This window comes from Typopeltis vanoorti, chromosome 8 (genome assembly GCF_054136105.1).
Source record: "Typopeltis vanoorti isolate ZY-2024b chromosome 8, IOZ_Tvanoo_1.0, whole genome shotgun sequence".
Lineage (NCBI taxonomy): Eukaryota > Metazoa > Arthropoda > Arachnida > Uropygi > Thelyphonidae > Typopeltis > Typopeltis vanoorti.
This window is the reverse complement of record NC_143556.1, coordinates 119,305,303-119,324,249: the sequence shown is the minus strand read 5'-3', so window position 1 is coordinate 119,324,249 and position 18,947 is coordinate 119,305,303. Positions and strand designations below refer to the sequence as shown.

At 35.7% G+C, this 18,947-nt stretch overlaps 1 protein-coding gene across 2 annotated transcripts in view; it reads right to left on the bottom strand.

The window, feature by feature from the left end:
* Positions 1-18,947, bottom strand: part of LOC150104316 (solute carrier family 35 member E2B-like) — a 317,311-nt gene that overhangs the window by 170,448 nt on the left and 127,916 nt on the right. For both annotated transcript variants that reach the window (XM_090396916.1, XM_090396915.1), the window contains exon 3: positions 9,382-9,511. In XM_090396916.1, coding sequence (XP_090253042.1) covers positions 9,382-9,511 — 130 coding nt within the window. The remainder of the gene's footprint in view (positions 1-9,381; positions 9,512-18,947) is intronic.

The window sequence follows — 18,947 nt, the reverse complement described above, 5'->3', positions numbered from 1 at the left end:
ATAACTAATGTGCATGCCCATTACTGAGATTCAAAGCCAAACTCAAGTGACAACGTGGCTGCCATTAGTTCAGCAATCGCAAGTTACAAGAGTATATGGCATTGAAACAGTACTATATATATATATATATATATATAGTACTGAAACAGTACTATGTATATATATAGTACTGTTTCAATGTCATATACTCTTGTAACTTGCGACTGCTGCACTAATTTATCCTTAATGCCAAAACACATCTGCAAGAAGGGGATGTATGATGTTTTGTATTAAAGGCAAGGGGCCACTACCCAGACCGGTTTCGATCTTTATTGAGGTCTCATCAGTGGGAGCCAGGCTAGAAATACCAAGATTTAGTAATACAGAGCTTATAAGTATTTTACCAGAACAAGTTACCATAAAGTGTTTTAACCTTATTAAATAAAAATATCTGGAGGAGATCTTGTTTGTCTGTTTGCTTACTTGGGAAATGGAGTAAAACCAGGTTTAAAATTGCTTGGTATTTTTAACATTTATTATACCCAAGGTAAAATACTTTCTACATTTATATCTCCTCCAGAGATTTTTATTTAATAAGGTTAAAACACCTTATGGTAACTTGTTCTGGTAAAATACTTATAAGCTCTGTATTACTAAATCTTGGTATTTCTAGCCTGGCTCCCACTGATGAGACCTCAATAAAGGTCGAAACCGGTCTGGGTAGTGGCCCCTTGCCTTTAATACAAAACATCATACATCCCCTTATTGGAGATGTGTTTTGGCATTAAGGGTAAATATTAAGATTAGTGATCAGAGCTTATGCCACCTTTACCACGAGTTGCCTTGGTCTTGCACTACCTGTAGGATCAGCTAAACTTGCATCACTTGCAGGTGCAAACTTGACTTGTTTATCTGTTTGTTTACTTGGGAAATGGAGTAAAACTGTCGTGACGACTCTTTTCTGTCGTGTTCAAAATCCATCTAGTCTTAAGTCACTTTTATGAATAAAATAACTAATTATGAAGTGATCACTGATCCAAAAGTAGGGAAATTTATATTTATACTGCGCCACCCTATTCTTAGATTAGTCTATATAAATAGTAGAATCAATTCTTAATTAGGTTAGCAGTCCTCTCATTAGGCCGAATTATTTATTATCATTTTTACTTGGGGTTCCCGCAAGATTCGAATTTTTTATGAACGGTGCAATAATAAGGAATTCAGGCAAACACAATATCTAGATCAACAAAATAAAACATTTAATATATGATATGGTTAACAAATACAAGAACTCTATTTTAAAATGGAACTACACAAATAACTTAACACATCTTCCTAAGTCAGTTATGCCAATTCAATGTTCTAACTTTCATACACAATTCACAGTCTCAAAAACACAAATCTTCTTATCTCAAGTTAATATAACAACTTCACATTTAATCAGTCTTCACAAATCTATCAGCTCAATGTTTATATTCACAGCAGGCAATACTCTATGTAAGCAATATTCCAAACAAATATATTCCGGTCCTTGAGCGTCGGAGATATATTACAGTTAATGCTAGAATAGAAAAACTTATACAACTACTCTTACCAGACAAATTCTTCAATACATCAAATTATTGAGAGAGCACTTATGAATTAACTTAATTAACGTTAGCGGAACACACATAATAAAAATTCTCCAAGTTTAAACTGTACTACTGTTAGTCGCACTTCACTATTCCAAACAACAGTGATTAAGTACTGATATCTTTTCTTATTCGCTTTTCTCCAAGTAATCAATATGACCTTTTCCTAGGGCAACATAGAATTAAAATCGTAATCCAGATTAACTGGAACTAATCAGAATTTTTGCATTGACTGTCCAGTTTCCTTTTTATCTGATCACGACATTAACCTTTCTTCATAACAACAGCTGATTTCGCTTATAATATTAAACCTTAAGATTCACTACTTATTGGTTCACTTCCGAACACTATACTCATAAATTTCTGCCCTGAGGATTTTATAATCTTGGTTCCGCAAAACTCTCTCCTCCCTCGCTTAATAATAATTCTTCTCTTCCTCTCTGTCTTAACTATGACCTTCCTTCTCCTTTACCGTTCTATCTCTGACCTTCACTCCCACCTTACGTTCGAACGCCACGCTCTACTCCATTCGTGGTTGTTTACGCGTGCGTCTCCATGACAATAGACTAAGCGTAAACATTTCGCCAATGTAATGTATGCTCTATTACTGCTACATGAGTGATTACATAACATCAAATATTTCACAAATAAGAACAACAGAATATTTAAGCTACTTCTTCAACTTTTTGATTACGTATACAGTTAAATATAAAATAACACTTTAAGTTACATCATACATATTTGGTTATACAAAATTCTACACATTTTATTATTTTATAACTAATAGTGGGTCAGGTTTTGAATAAATATTTAATTAGTAATTCTCAATTAAGGAATAATAAATAATTTTATATAAGCCATGATTAATATTTAATAAGCAATGTTAAATGTGAATGAAAAATAATAAATTACATAAGATAGCTTCATTCACAATTTAACAAAACCAGGTTTAAAATTGCTTGGTATTTTTAAATTTATTATACCAAGGTAAAATACTTTCTACATATATATATATATATATATATATATATGCATAAGATAATACACACAAGATAATATATATAAATATACACATTATGTATGTATTTCTTTAAATTCTTACAAATTACAACAGCATGCAAAGCTAGTTAACTATTTACATATATCTCAATTTCCATTATTATGTCACCACTTAACCATATGTTAGTTCTAGGAATACTAAGGCATACAACAAAATATTTAGAACAATTTTCATACAAGAAAAAGTTATTCTGATTAGCTTGGCTAAAAGAGCGCATTAACCAGTTTGGTCACCGATATACATCATTAAAAGGTTTTCCATTTAGACAATAAGACTGTCGCATTTATGAAAATTTTATCTTTGTTTTTAACAACTGTAACAACAGTGCAATAAGTTTAGCCTGCAGTCTATATCTGTGTGTGTGTGATACACCACCTTCACTAAATGTAATAATTTTAATCTTAGTATGTAATGTAATAGGTTTATGCATATTCTTTTCACAGGAAGCAACAGCACCCCTTACTTTGAAACATATCTTCCTACCATTATTAGCAAGAATAAAATAACAGTTATAAACAATTCATAACTCACAGCAAAACAGTTAAAAAATTCATGGTAGTTGCTATAACTATCATATTGGTGAATGCAATATTGTATAATGTAGTCATCCTTGTGTATGGCAGGAACAGCACAAATTAACATTAGAAATGAGATCTGGGTGATTAATTATATTCTTTGTTAATCCTTGGTCTAAGTGTAAGCAAACAAACTTTCTATGTGAAGTATCTTCACGAATAGGCTGCTTATATATAGAGGCTAATGACTACACATGAATTGCCTTACATCCTATAATGCAAAACACACCAGTCTCAGAGATGTGTAATGCTAGGCATTATGAAAGTGCTGCTACTAGGACTAGCTTCAACATTTATCGAGGTCTCATCAGAAGGAGCCAGATCTGGAATATATACCTAGGTTGAATAAACTTTCTATCTCTGATCCAGACTACTTTAATATGATACACCTTTTCACTAATTCCCAATATGACTATTTTTAATCTATCCATTTCTCTCTTCCAATTGTCCAATTTATAGGTGGGTTCTCACATGCCACTTCCCAATGAATGTACAAGGATTTCACTGGTTTATAACCTGGGAAGCCTTGCTTCTTCCCTTGTCGTGCACAAGTATTGAGACATTGTGCACTTTACTATCTCTTAGAATGTCCATCCATACTGCTATCTTACTAGGGAAAATAGAAGGTGGTATCGCTTTGCCTTCCTTGTCCAGCAATTACCTTCTAAAGAGGCTTAGTGTGTTAGCCGTTTCTCATTCTTCATCATTGTCCACCTATATCCTTTATCCACAATATCCTTTATACTATTGTCACTTATGGTGATCTGCTGATCAGGATGAAAGTATTGCTGCCCCAACTTCCAGCAGGATGTAACTTATTGAATGGCTTGTTACATCTCATCATGTCGCATCACCGTCATTGGAAACGTGGCTGTTTATAGAGATAGCCATGCCACTGTCTATCTCACCACTTTCTCTTGATAGATGAAGTCCCATTGTCCACAACTCCTTATTCACAAGTTTCCCCGTTTATTCGCAGATAACCTCTGTTCTAGGCCATTCCCCTATCTGCAACCTGGGGATGCTCTGGGCAGCATTGGACCCATGTCCCAGCTGGTGCTAAGAGTTATGAAGAGATAAAAAGGAAGTCACAAGACAGGATGTTGTGACGTGATGCTATAACTAACCAATCTTTGGATTTATGCACCAGAGAAGAAGACCTTTTCACTACTTGTATATGAGAAATATAAATTCTATATTTATTCAACCATGATCTGGGGTCTGGCTTCCTTTAATGACACCACAATAAAGCTCAAAATCAGTCTGGGTACAGCATTATATATGTTCAAAAGGGGAGTGCTTCCCATTATGGGATACTAAGGCAATTCATGTAAAGCCTCTATATGTAAGTAGCTCAGTCGTGAAGATACTTTACATGCAAACTTTACACTTGAACAAAGGATTAAACAAAATTATAATTTCTTGGCAAGTTTAATTTAAATTATAATGAAGTAAGAAAACTTTCTCTAATTTTCCTTTGTTTCTGCAACATTGTTTTCATTCTACTTGCATCTCTTTTGTTAGTTTCCATGTCTCTGCTACATAAGACAAAATGGAAAAATGGAATTAGAAAACAGAAGGTTACACCTCAGTGGGATTTTATGTCCCAAAGTAAAACACTTGCACTGTTAGAAAAGCTTTAGTTCAGTGAAATCCTCCTTATCTAAATCTAAACTTCCATTTCTAGAAAATACACTTCCAAAATATTTGACTTAATGGCTAAAAGTGATCCACTACCTAATAGCATTCATAAACAACCATGCCCATAGTGGGATTCCAGCTCAGACTGCTGCTGGAGAACAGATAAACTATCCACTCAGCTAACCCAGCTGGCACACCATCGATCCTTGTTAGGTGGAAAAAAAGTTCAGATTGCAGTTCAAATTTCTGATTTGTATAACAGTTGAGGTTCTGAGAGGGTTTTAATGCAGACTGAAGTTTGACACTTCAGTCTGCATTAAAACCACCAATGTTGATAAGGCAGATTTTATTCAGTGATGTCATTCACGCAAAGGTTTTAGACCCTATAGCACATTAGTGTGTGTGTATGGGGGGGGGGGGTAAATAGTAGTATGGACATGCACTTTGTGACTGATAGATTCACATCTCTCATTCTCCTGGCATTGTATTATCTGAACAACATCTCCTTCTTGCACATACTGCAAGACTAGCCTCCTTCCAAACTCAATCTGTCAGAGTTTGCTAGCTGACTAAAAAAATTACAGATGCATCACAATCAAATCTAATTGTTTAACACCTCCATAGTGAAATTCGAAGAATGATGATATGTTGCACCTTCAATTAGAAAAGGCTGAAATTCAATTCTCATCGTGACAAGAGGAATCTTTACATGGGTTTTTATAATTGAAGGCAAGTTAGCCACTCTCATACGGAGGTAGCATGGTTTTTTATTTCCAGAAACTCAGGTAACTCTTTAAACGTGCTTACTTCATCTGTGTTTTCACATATGCACAGTTTTGTTTCAGTACCTAAGTACTATCACTGTTTCCTATCCAAGGTTGCAAAAGCTTCTGCACGTGTGTCTTGTTTCATACTTTCGTATGCTGTACTCAGTGACTGCATCCATTTTGTTGCCTTATTGTCTATCTATGTGGTATTGTCTTTATCTGTAAATAACTTCTGAGCCCTGTGTAGTGAAGATATTCTGGCTATGGAAAAACACATCGGTAAAGAATCTGTGGAGGATGAGCATGAGAAAACTCTCACAATGAAGGTCATGTCTCAAGTTTTTAAGCTGATTGAAAGTGCCATGGATTTCTTCAAAGAACATGACTAACCTCATGACGAGTTTTAAAGTTAAAAGAGAGACTGAAAACATCCTTAAATGCTACAAGGATGTCTACAATTAGAAGCTGAAAACTACAAGTCAGGTTTCCACTAAGATCTTGAAAAAGCAGCCTTCAGCCTCCTATGAGCCTTCAACTTCAGCACACAACTAAGATGTGATTATGATGTAGTTACAATGTATTAATCCTAAAAATAAAGAACTACTTTTATTTGTTTTATAAGTACTGAATATTTTATTTACTACTCTTGTGCCTTAATATGTATGAAAATGAAAAATAGATGCATTTTCGATGAAGTTTATCTTGAAAGATCAGAAATCTCCTTGTTTGGAAATGCAATCTCTATTATTCCATACCAGCAAAGGTTGGTCGCTAATGGCTCGCAAAAAGTTAAGCAAGTGTGAGCACAGTTAGTAGATGGAAGGGAAAAATTGTTCGATGTTGTTGGCAGACTCTCCCTTGATGAGTCTTTGGACTCCCTGGAGGAGTCATATAATAATAATAAGCCTCCCATTTTAAGCATTTTCAGTATATGGCAATTCTCGTGACACTGCACATAACAAGAGTTATTGTACACCCTCTATCCAAAAGGAAACCAAACTTTTGATATAAAATAAAATGCAGGCCAATTATAATTATTCAAATCATTTATTTCAATCAATATACTTTCCCTCAGCTTCGATGCAGCATTTGGCACAGTCAATTAATTTGTTAAATGAGTTTTTTTATATCGGTTTATGGGATACTGTTGAGGGTCATGGTTAGTGCCACTTGAATGTTTTCAAAGGTGTCGTATTGCTTTCCTTTCATAAGCAAATGAAGTCTGGGGAAGAGAAAGAAGTCACAGGGTGCTAAATCAGGTGAATATGGCAAGTGACCAACATATAAACTTGGTTTTTGCTCAAAAACTGTCTCACAATGTTCAAACAATGAGATGGTGCATTATCGTGCAAAAGTGACCAGATACATGCATCACGATATTCATGCCGTAAGCGACAAATTCTTGCTATCACTTCAAAACTTCAAGATAAAACTCACCATTGACCATTTGGCAAGGGGGAATGAATTCTTTATGGATAATGCCCTTGGAATCATAGAAACAAATCAGTCTTTACTTTTGACTTCTCCAAACGACTTTTTTTCGGATGACTCACTACTGGTGGTCTCCACTCAGCACTCTGGCACTTTGTTTCGGCTCATACTCAAAACACCACGTTTCATCACCAGTAATTATCGTTTCAAGTAAGTTTGAGTCCTTATGAACAATTTTAATGAGGTCCCTTGCAGTGTTCAATTCGATACATTTTTTGGTCATTGGTCAACTTGTGGGGAACAAATCGCGAATTCAATTTACGAAGGCCCAAACTCTCGGTCAAAATGATGTGAACAGTTGATTTTGGAATTCCCAATTCACCTGCAATCAATCTCATGGACGATTTCAGTTTTCTTTGATGAAATCATGGACTTTTTAGATGTTAACTTAGCTCAGTCCAGTTTTTGGACAGCCCGGCTTTTCGTCATCCTCAAGCATCTCATGACCACTTTGAAATTGCTTAAACCACTCGTAAACTTCAGTACAGGATAAGCATTCATCACTGTATGCTTTTTGAAGCATTTGATGCGTGTCGGTAAAACGTTTACCAAGTTTAACACAAAAGTCAATCGCAGCTCTCTATCTGAAAGTCATTTTCAGACTGTATGTCAAAACACACTGTCACTCTTGGCACTATAACTTTGCTTCTAATGAAACAAATGTCATAAACAGTTGACACAACACTAATGAAGGTTGCCACTTTCGACAACAAAAAGATACAACATGTGGCGGCACTAGTTTCTTCCATTTTTGAAAAGTTTGGTTTCTTTTTGGACAGAGTGTGTATTATGATATAATACCTCAGTTTATGTAATACATAATTTAAAGATTGAAGGCATTTAAATGGAAGTGAAAATAAGAATTACTGCTATATAAATGTCTTTTTACCAACAATGACCACCATTTTTATTCATGCTACCAATATAAATTACACTACACTGTACATGGCAGATCTCCTTGCCAACCACCTATCTATTCTCACAAGCTATGGAAAAGTTTGGTGAAACCCATATGGTTACTCTAAATATTTCTATGTCATTTGATTAGATCTAACACAAAGGCTTGCATACCAAATTACCAAGTTCATGGTATAATGTCTACCCTTTGCAAACAGATTGCAGTTTCCTCTGGTCAATTCACTGTTCATGGTGGATGGCTTCCTTTTTTTCCCAATTTTCCTCTCAATGTGGAATATATTTTCTGCATGATCCTGCTCTTAAATATTTGGGATAAACTTCAATCACTAACCTCAAATCCTATCCACAATTTTTCAATCACAGTATTCTCCATTTCTGTGTGATAAGGGTTAATTGCTGAGATGACATCATGCCTGAAATCTGTAAACAGATGAGTAAATGTTCAAAATCTATTCGCTGCCTAGCTCCAAACAGATAACCAACTTATCATCCTCATTTCATCTATCTCTGCTTTTTTAACAGTTTTCTCCAACCTCATACTACACTTGAAACTTAATTTTTTTTTTTTTCTTGCTGACCAATTTGCATGATCCATTGGTTTTGCAGCTTCTTGTGTATGGAACTGATTTAAAAAAAAAAAAAAATTATTAGTTTGGGTTATACTTTTCTACTTATCAATGTAGAAATATACAGAATTATTATTTTATTTTTTTAATTATCTTAGCTGCATGACTTTTCTGTTTGATACGATATGACTAGCATCCCAGGATAATACTTCAATCATATCTGGAATTTTCTGATTCAATGTGAAATTAAAAAATCAAATATGTACAGTAAAAAATGACCCAATATGTTGAAATTATTGCAAAAAAACATTCCTCCTACAGGAACAGCGTAAAAAAAAAAAAAAAAAACTATTCCAAATGCAAAAAAAATTGAGAGGTGTGACAATGAGCAGTGCTATGTTTCTTAATAAGTTCTGGTTAACAATAATGTTATGATAAGACATGTGAATCCTTTATTTAGTTCTGTTCTTAATGCACCTTTCAAACTGCAAACAAAAACATTGCTTTGGTATCAAAGCTGCATACCATATCAGAATCTTAACAGATCCCTGCATATTGATTTGAAATAAAAATTAGATAATCTTAAAATATTGCTTGCATATCTCACGAAATTTCATCATTCAGATTTCCCAACTAAGAAAATGCTTTGTACAAATCCATAATTATTCAATTTTATAATAAGGGACTATCACTACAACTGCTGCTGCAAAAGTCAAAATTTTTCATTGCAAAAATTGTTTTTGATTACATTACCTTAAGCTTCCAACTATCAGCATATTACATTTAAACTGAGGCCCATGTTCTCCTAAATTGTGATAGAAACCACAAGGATATATCATCTGTATATAACCACAAACACTACACATCCACAACTGAATGGATCCTGAAGAAAAAAACAGCACTTGTTGGAAATATCTATCTTGAATATCATAAGATTTATTATATAATATTTAAAGTATTTTGATAGTAGTGCAGAGTATTTCAAGACATAATATGTGTTATTTTCATCCCTGATTGCACAATATTCATTGGGTATCCTTTCTGAAGCTTTTATAATAAATGACTTGAATTTGGCCCTGTAGTGCATATTAAAGGATGGATACAAAAGCAGCAATCCATTAAATAATTAATATTAATTAACACAAGTTTTAGAGCATGACCCAAGGCCTTTGTAACACAAGCAGTGGATTTTACCAAATGAGCTGCTGAGGCAGCATTAAGTATATTTATTTATTTATTTCATGTGTGAACTACAGAAAATGTAAGAGCATACATATAAATGATTGAAAGCATACATTTGAAGAAATAGACATTAAAATAATAGGGATTAAAAGCACACATTATACGACAAAAATGCCACTTGCATAAAATATCCGAGTTCACTCATCCAGATTTATGTACTTGAAAGCTGTTTCATTACACTGCATTAAATCTTCTTGGGTACATTTACAAGTATATTTAAGTATATTTATAATATTATTAAATAATGATAACTAATAATTATGTAATTTACAAATTCATTAATGAAATATTACCGTAGTAATCAAATATCGCCAACATTATTCTATTATTTAATGAAAAGGGAGGAGGGGAAGTCATGTTCCTATTGTATATAACAGCATTTAAAAGCTAATCATCATCACATTTTGCAAAACTACGAGGATGTATTTTCCTGGAGGAATAGGATGCTATGTCAAGTGTTAGATCTTGAATGGAGAAATTTTGTAACAAATTATTCATTCAAGATTTAACAAGTCTAATAGGTCAACATAGAGTAAACTTGTACTTCAGCAGAAAAAGAAATAAGTAATAACTGTATGTAGGGCTGTAAATACTTTGACGTAGAGTTATAAAAGCAATCTTGTCTATTCAAAATCAAGTCAAGAATTTTAGTGTTGAATATAGTTATAAAAGGGTATTGGTATTCTATGTAAAGTGAAAAACTGAATAAGATGTAAACAACAGTCCAAAGTTCACATGCGAGCTGTTCAACCGAACAGCTCGCATGTGAACTTAAGGCTTAAGGCAAGAGCTTTCGCGGAAAGCGGTGCTAGTTCACTTTCATGGAAAAGAATGCTGCACAAGTGTAACGGATTATCTCATGGGCACGGAAGACGAGTGCCGTTTGGAAAAAACGTAGTAAAAAGAGGGCACCAAGAATAGAGAATAAAAGGGGTTTGCACCCTTTTCTCAAGGCTTTTTTCTTCTTCAGACCTGCTCTTTCCTGATCTCTTCTGGTACCTGATGGATTCCGGACTGTACGGAGACGTTAAATGTCAGCACCTACAGTCCTAGTCCTCTTGGCTGTACATCTCCCCGGAGTGAAATAGCAGAAAGCAAATATCGAACCAGTAGCATTGATGAGAATGACCGGCAGCATATCCAGAGAGACGTGGACACACTGCCCATCCCACGGTAAAGCCTATCAGGACGACCACCATGACCTACCACGTGGACGAAAGGCAAAAGAAGGATCGAGCTGTGTTAGACAAAGCAGTGAACAGAATAGACGGATATGGTAATCCTGCCAAGAGATGGTTATTTACAGAATTTTGTTATAATCTCCCCAATTAGAGTAACTCACAGTTACACAACAGTTGAGCATGGACAATTTATAGAGAAATCTTAGATAATTATTATATTTGATAGTGGCCTGTCTCCACTAGATAATTTATCTGAAAAGATTATAGGTGAATTGTTACAATATTTAATGTGAGAGATTATCGTAACTTAGAGAAATTTAAAATGGATAGGTTTTAAGACTAGGATGTTGTGTGTATTAATATTTAATCTCATAATGATCATATCCAATTGAGTTTTAGTTGATTTATACAATTTAATGTGTAGAGATAATGAATTGACTGAGTGTATAATATGTCTGATTGTGTAAAATTTAAGATCTCAATAAATATGCTTTGTTTTCTATACCTGACATTGGCCTGAGATATGAATTCAATTTACCACTCATAAAGTAGAACCATAGTGGGGGGGGGGGGGGTAAATATGATATTCTAGAACACACGATTGCAAACCAAGTTAAACATAGCTGAAGTAGAGTATATTATAAGATTTTGTGCTAGATTCTTCACCTCTGTATAATAGTCTGGAAAGATCTCCTTGGATAAGAATCCCTTTTATCCTAAGATATTGTCTGGTGCAGCATATCAAATAAACTTGCCAGTATCTGATCAGGAGAAAATCTCAGATAGTAATCATTAAGGGTATCCTCCTAACTAAGAAAGAACTTTTATCAGTTAAGAGATACACGTGAATAATCTAGGGATCAGTCAGAATTTTAGACCTCCTTTCTACATAGCGCACAATAAGCAAGGATTGATTTAGATCTTGAAGTTAGTTAAGATAGAAAAAGATATAAAAATTTTAAGTGTAGCAAGGCAAAGATAAAAGTAAAAATAAAGTAATATAAAGAAAGCAGTGACGTGAAACAAGTGTGTGCAAAGTAATATCCAAGTTACTATTCATATATTTAGTTTAAATAATGTTGTTAATTAATATTTTAAAGTAATATTTAATATATACTTAAGTAACACTGTTAAGAAATGATAAGGAATAATAATGGAAGCAAACATAATTACAGTAATTATTTGTGAAATGCATGTAATGGAAAGATGGAAAAGATAATGAAAAAAAAAAGAAAAAACTAATAATTACAATAATGAAGGGGATTAAATCCTTTGATGTTTATCTGCCAGTAAGCAAAACTCTAAGATCTATGAGTTTCATACCGAAAAACTATTGGCAAATCCAAGTGTAAGTAACTACTTGGTAGTACAACACCAAGGCAACTCGTATCAAACGTGGAGCAAGCTCCCTCACTATCCTTGATATTTTCTCATAATGTAAAAACACAGCAGCCCCCAGGGGATGTAATACTGTAATTACATTATGAGGAGAGGTCACTACCCAGACTGGTTTCAACCTTTTTGAGGTCTCATCAGTGAGTAGGTAGACCTGGAAGATAAAGTTTAAGTGAAAAGAACTTACATACCCTCACTATACGATAAATATCAAAGGATTTGTATCCCCTTCATTATTATTAAGGTTGCCAGAAAAATAGCCTTTTGGCTTTAATTCTATATTATAATACAAGCACACCTTGATGGCGTTCGTATAGTGAAGGTATGTAAGTTCTTTTCACTTAAACATTGTTATCTTCCAGGTCTACCTACTCACTGATGAGACCTCAAAAAAGGTTGAAACCGGTCTGGGTAGTGACCTCTCCTCATAATGTAATTACAGTATTACATCCCCTAGGGGCTGCTGTGTTTTTACATTATGAGAAAATATCAAGGATAGTGAGGGAGCTTTCTCCACCTTTGATACGAGTTGCCTTGGTGTTGTACTACTAAGTGGTTACTTACTTGGATTTGCCGATAGTTTTTCGGTATGAAACTCATAGATCTCAGTCCTAGTTCTTAGAGTTTCGCTTACTGGTAGATAAACATCAAAGGATTTGTATCCCCTTCATTATGATTCAAGTTGCCAGAAAAATTCTATGTACTAAGAATTACGGTTCTAGAGAAGTTTGAATATAACACTCATGATTTTTATTTAATGGTTCTCACCCATGAAAGGTTAACTGCTAAACTACAGTACATGTGTTCTGTGAGTGGGCTGTTTTTCATTCAATTTTTATGTTTTTTTTTTTTTTTTTTTTTTTTTTTTTTTTTTCTAGTTTTTATTTATTTTTTACATGGGGGGAGTGCTTAATGGTCAAAGCTGTATAAATGAGAAGAGACCTCCACATAGTCTATAAAGGATTGCAGAGAACCGACCAGGGCTTCTGACCTAATGTCCAATCCTCACCTTCTCGTGGTGCACCCTGTTGGGCAGTGGCGCACCCAGAGGTGGGGGGGAAGCAAGGGGCCTGGGCACCCCCAAAGAAAAGGAAAAAACACTAGCAAAATTTCCAAAAATCTTTTCCCAATTAAAATTCATTTTTTTTTATTTATGTTGTGTGCTACTTATGAATTAGAGATCACTGCAGATGCACATTATAGGTCGTATGTGATGTGTAGTGTGTATTCGCAAAACGTCTACTCAACTCCCCCTCCCCCCAAAGGTTAAATCCTGAGTGCTCGGCCACTTCCAAGATAAAATCCTGAGTGCGCCACTGCTGTTGGGTATCTACCGGGATACTGAACGAACGAGAATAGGCTGACAATTTGGGATTTAGCCAACCAAATTGTATTCTTATTGCCTTAAACCAATATAAAAAATGATGGTACAACATGACAAAATTTCATGATGGCTGGGTGTCGCCCGGTTAAACAAGGCCCCCGTTGTTTTTGCCAGGAAACCATGGCTAATAGCAAAAAGTCAGACACTGGAACAAATCTAAAAACAAACCCCAACTCAACATCAGAGTTAAAGATCGGTACTATTAACATAAGAATCCTAAATGGCAAAGAAATGGAGCTAACTGAGGAATTAGATAAGTACCAGATCGACATAATAGGGGTGACTGAAACAAAAAAGACAAAAACTGGTGAGATCTTTCTCAGCAATAAATACAAAATGTTATATTCAGGCAATGGCAATCAAGGAAAAGAAGGAGTAGCCATAGTATTCAACACAAAATATGAGGCTAATCTTCTTGAATGGCAGCCAGTCTCAAGTAGAGTGATGTGGGCAAATATGAGAATGGGGAACTGGACAATGAGACTTATTTGTGCCTATGGTCCCACAGAAGGTTCTACTAAGGTAACATGTGGAGGAATTTTTTGATGCTTTAGAAAAAGCAACTGACACAATGAAAATGGAAAAGTTGGTCCTTGTTGGGAATCTAAATAGTAGAGTAGGAAATGATTGTGAGACATACAAAAATAGTTTGGGAAAATTTGGAGAAAAGAGCAAAGCCAATAATAATGGCCAATACCTGTTAGATTTCTGTTCAGGTCATGGACTGGTTATTACTAACACCATGTTCCAAAATAAAAATGTGCACAAATTCACATGGAGAGAAGAGGCAAGGAATAAGAAAAGTCTCATTGACTATGTTATTGTTGATAGTGATGTTTTCTCCCTGGTGCAGGACACCAGAGTGTACAGAGGATTTGAAATTTGAAGCCATCACTAATTAGTCTTGAGCAGGATAAAACTGAATTTCGTATTGAATAGAATAACATGTAAGAAAGTTTTAAAGCGAATAAAAGTTGAGCAGCTCTCAGATGTGAACTATAGACTACAATACACAAAGATTATTACAGAAAAAATGAAAGAGTTTGAGAACAGGAATCAAACCTTGGAGATTCACTGGCAAACTCTGAAGAAAACATTGATTGATTCTGCCAGAGAGGCATGTGGTGAGGTTATCTGCAAGGATAAAAAAAATAAGAACTCCATGGTGGACACAGGAAGTTAAAGAGGCAGTGAAGGAAAAGAAGAAAGCATATCAAAAGTTCCTGGCAAATAAGTCAGCTTGTGCTCTTAGAGAATACAGAGACAAATGCAAGAATGCTAAACACTGTGTAAAACTAGCTAAACAAAAGTCATGGGAGGAGTTTGGCAAGAATATAGAAAATAAATATCAATAAAGTGGCAAAATATTCTGGAGGTTGTTGAAGAAGCTTAGAAATGGAGGAAAGAGTGCTGTAAAAGGAGTTAGAGATGATAAAGGTGACATGAAAACGGGAGAAAAAGATATCCTTGAAGTATGGAGTAATTACTTTGAAAAACTGCTAAATGAAAAAAGCAGCAGTGATGACAGCACACTGGTAAAAAATACTGATAACGCATGCAGTCAGGAATACATATCCATACTTGAAGTAGAAAAAGCCATTAAAGGCTTGAAATGTGGAAAGGCAGCAGGAGTAGATGATATTCGACCAGAAATGCTGAAATATGGTGGTATTATTATTATTATTATTACGGGCAACTCCAGGGAGTCATTAGACTCATCGAGGGAGGCCCCAAATCATTTTCATCACAACTATTCGACATTCATACAGTATCTATCATACCTCGCCTTAAACTCATTCACTGTCACAGCATCCACCACAGACTCAGGGAGCGCATTCCACTCATTCACTACTCTAAAAGTAAAGAACCCAGCTCTAACACCTTTACTAACCACACTTTTGCCCAGTTTCCATGGATGTCCCCTAGTCCTCCCACAACCAGCCCTGTTCTCAAAAATATCTTCTGAATTAATTTTATAGAAACCCTTCAGTAATTTGAATGTCTCAATCATATCTCCCCTCCTCCGCCTATCAACCAATTTTTGCAACCCACAAATCCTCAACCTGTTCTCATACGGTTCATTCCACAGACCTGCTATCATCTTGGTCACTCGCCTCTGGATCCTCTCCACCTCCTCCCCATCAAGAAGAAACCTAGGTGACCAAATCTGAGCACAGTAGTCGAGATGAGGTCTTATCAAGGCTCGATACAGAGGAACAATAACCTGCTTGTCTCTGCTTGTCAACGTATTCTTCAGCAACCAAGTGATTTGATGAGCTGATTTGGCCACTTTTGCAATGTGTCCACTAAATTTCAATTCCTTATCCACCAACACTCCTAAATCTCGTGCCTCATCAATTTCCTGGAGCACGGTTCCACCAATGCAGTAAACTGCCTCCCATCTTTTCACCCCAAAATGCATAACCTTACATTTTGCCACATTAAATTGACATCCATTCTCCCTAGCCCAGACCTCCAATCTATCCAAATCATCCTGCAAAATTTTGACGTCATCTGCATTCACTATTGCCCTACCCAACTTCGCATCATCCGCAAACAAATGAACTGTTCCTCTCAGATCCTTTCCTATATCATTTATGAACAAATTAAACAGCAGTGGTCCAAGAACAGATCCTTGTGGTACACCACTAGTCACAGGCCGCCTTGTGGACTCTACTCCTGAGTAAACCACTCTCTGATATCTCTCCGTCAACCACCCTCCTATCCATCTCACCAACCCTATGTCCATTCCCATATGCTGCAATTTACTCATTAGAATTCCATGTGGTATCCTGTCAAAGGCCTTAGCAAGGTCCAGCAGAATCACTGTAAACCCATTACCCTTATCCAGTTCAGCCGTCACTGTGTTATAATACGTGAGCAAGTTACTGAGGCATGACCTACCCTTCACAAAACCATGCTGTCCCCGATACAGTATCCCATTTTCTTCTATCCAATCTTGTATTTTCCTCTTGACTATTTTCTCTAAGACCTTGATAATGATTCCTGTTATGCTGATTGGCCGGTAATTTTCAACAGCAGCCTTGGAACCACCTTTGTGCAGTGGAACTATTTTCCCCTCTTTCCACCCCCTTGGGACTGACCCAGTCCTGAGGCTCAAATTAAACATAATGGTCAAGGGCACTGACAATTCTTTGGCCGCTTCACGTACGACACGAGCTGGTATACCATCCAATCCCACAGATGTATTGACATTGAGGTTCTGTAATAGACTAGTTACTTCAACCTCATTCATCACATAAAAGTATAAAAGTCTTACAGTGGCTGCACTGCATAGTTCAGAAAGCCTGGACAGAGGGACGAATTCACGATGATTGGAGTAGAGCTCTAATAGTACCCATATATAAAAAGGGAAATAAAACTGAATGTGAAAATTACAGAGGTATTTCCCTACTGAGTGTTCCTGGCAAGCATACTTGAGAAATTGTTGAAAAGAATTGTGGAAGAAAAGCTTGGTGAAGAACAAGCTGGATTCAGGCCAAATAGAGGCTGTCAGGATTAGATCTTCACTTTACGACAAATAGTTGAGAAAGCAAGGGAATATAACAAAGATCTGTATTTAAGTTTTGTCGATCTGGAAAAGGCATATAACAAGGTGCCAAGAGAGAAGCTTTCAATACGCTGCAGTTATATGGTGTCAATGGGGCATTATATCAAGCAATACTTAGTCTTTATTTGAGTTGTAAGTCGGCAGTTAGAATTGAAGGAAGTACAGGAAGATGGTTTAATGTAAAATCTGGTGTGAGACAAGGATGTACATTATCCCCTCTGTTATTCATTATCTATACGGATCACATTATGAAGGTAAGTGGTATTAAACATGATATCAGAATTGGAGATGTTAATGTCAGCTCTTTGCTTTATAGGGACGATGTTATACTTCTAAATAAATCCGCTACAAGTTTGCAAGAGTCCCTGAGTAAATTGAATAACTGTTGTAATAGATATGGTATGAAGGTGAGCATTAAAAAGACAAAGACAATGAAAATAGACAGAATCGTTGAAAATGTCAACTGAGTTGTGAACAGAGAACCTGTGAAACAAGTAAAACATTTCAGCTACTTAGGCACGATTTTTAGTGAAGATGGTAAATTAAATATGGAAATAGACAACAGAATCAACAAAGCTCTTATGGTAGGAAGTCAATTGAATAAATTCATATGGAATAAGAGAGAAATTAGTCGGAACATTAAATTAGCTGTATACAAGACAGTGTTCAAAACCAGTTTTAACTTATGGATCTGAGAGCTGGGTCAGAAGTAAAACACTTGACCAAAGACTAAAGACTGCAGATATGAGAGTCCTGAGAAAGATTAGAGGCGTGAACAGATTGCATCAATGGCAACATCATATTAAAAACGAGGATATTAGGAAAGAACTTGACATTGTCGGCATCCAGGAATGCATTAGCAGAGCTAATCTCTGGTGGTATGGTCACTAAAATAGAATGGGCGAGGAAAGATTAGCAAAACAAGTTTTCTCTGCCAGGTTGGCAAAAAAATGACCCAGAGGAAGACCAAGATATAGGTGGATTGATATGGTACAATGTGCCTTAGACGATATAAATATAAGATCTGATAATGATAATATTGGAGTCTTGACAAGTAACAGACTGATTTGGAGGAAAATTGTAGATAGGAAGTTAGTAATGATGTAAATTTTTCATGTAGTACTATCAAATCCTGTACACCCCTTGATGGTACATGTCAGGAATTTGATGATGACGATTTATTTTTTTACATAGTCCGGTAACTCTGCTCTAGAGACCAAACATGGAACTTTTCCAAGTAACTTCAGGCATCCAATAAGCAGGGTGGTAGTCTTACACCAGGCAATGAAATTCATCTTCCACCTAAAAACAATCACAAATATCCATGCTTGCAGTGGAATTAGAATCTGGCGACCTGTTCGTTGGAGAGCAGGTAGGTATGCTAACCACTCAACCAACCAGGCTGGCATGATTTGACAAATGAGTGGGTTTGTTGCATTTTGAGGTGCAGAGATATAAGGCTGTGTGCTGAATGGAATGAACTGTACTTTAACATTTGTGATCTGGGGTAATACTAAAGTTGAAGTCACTGCTGCTATGATAAAGA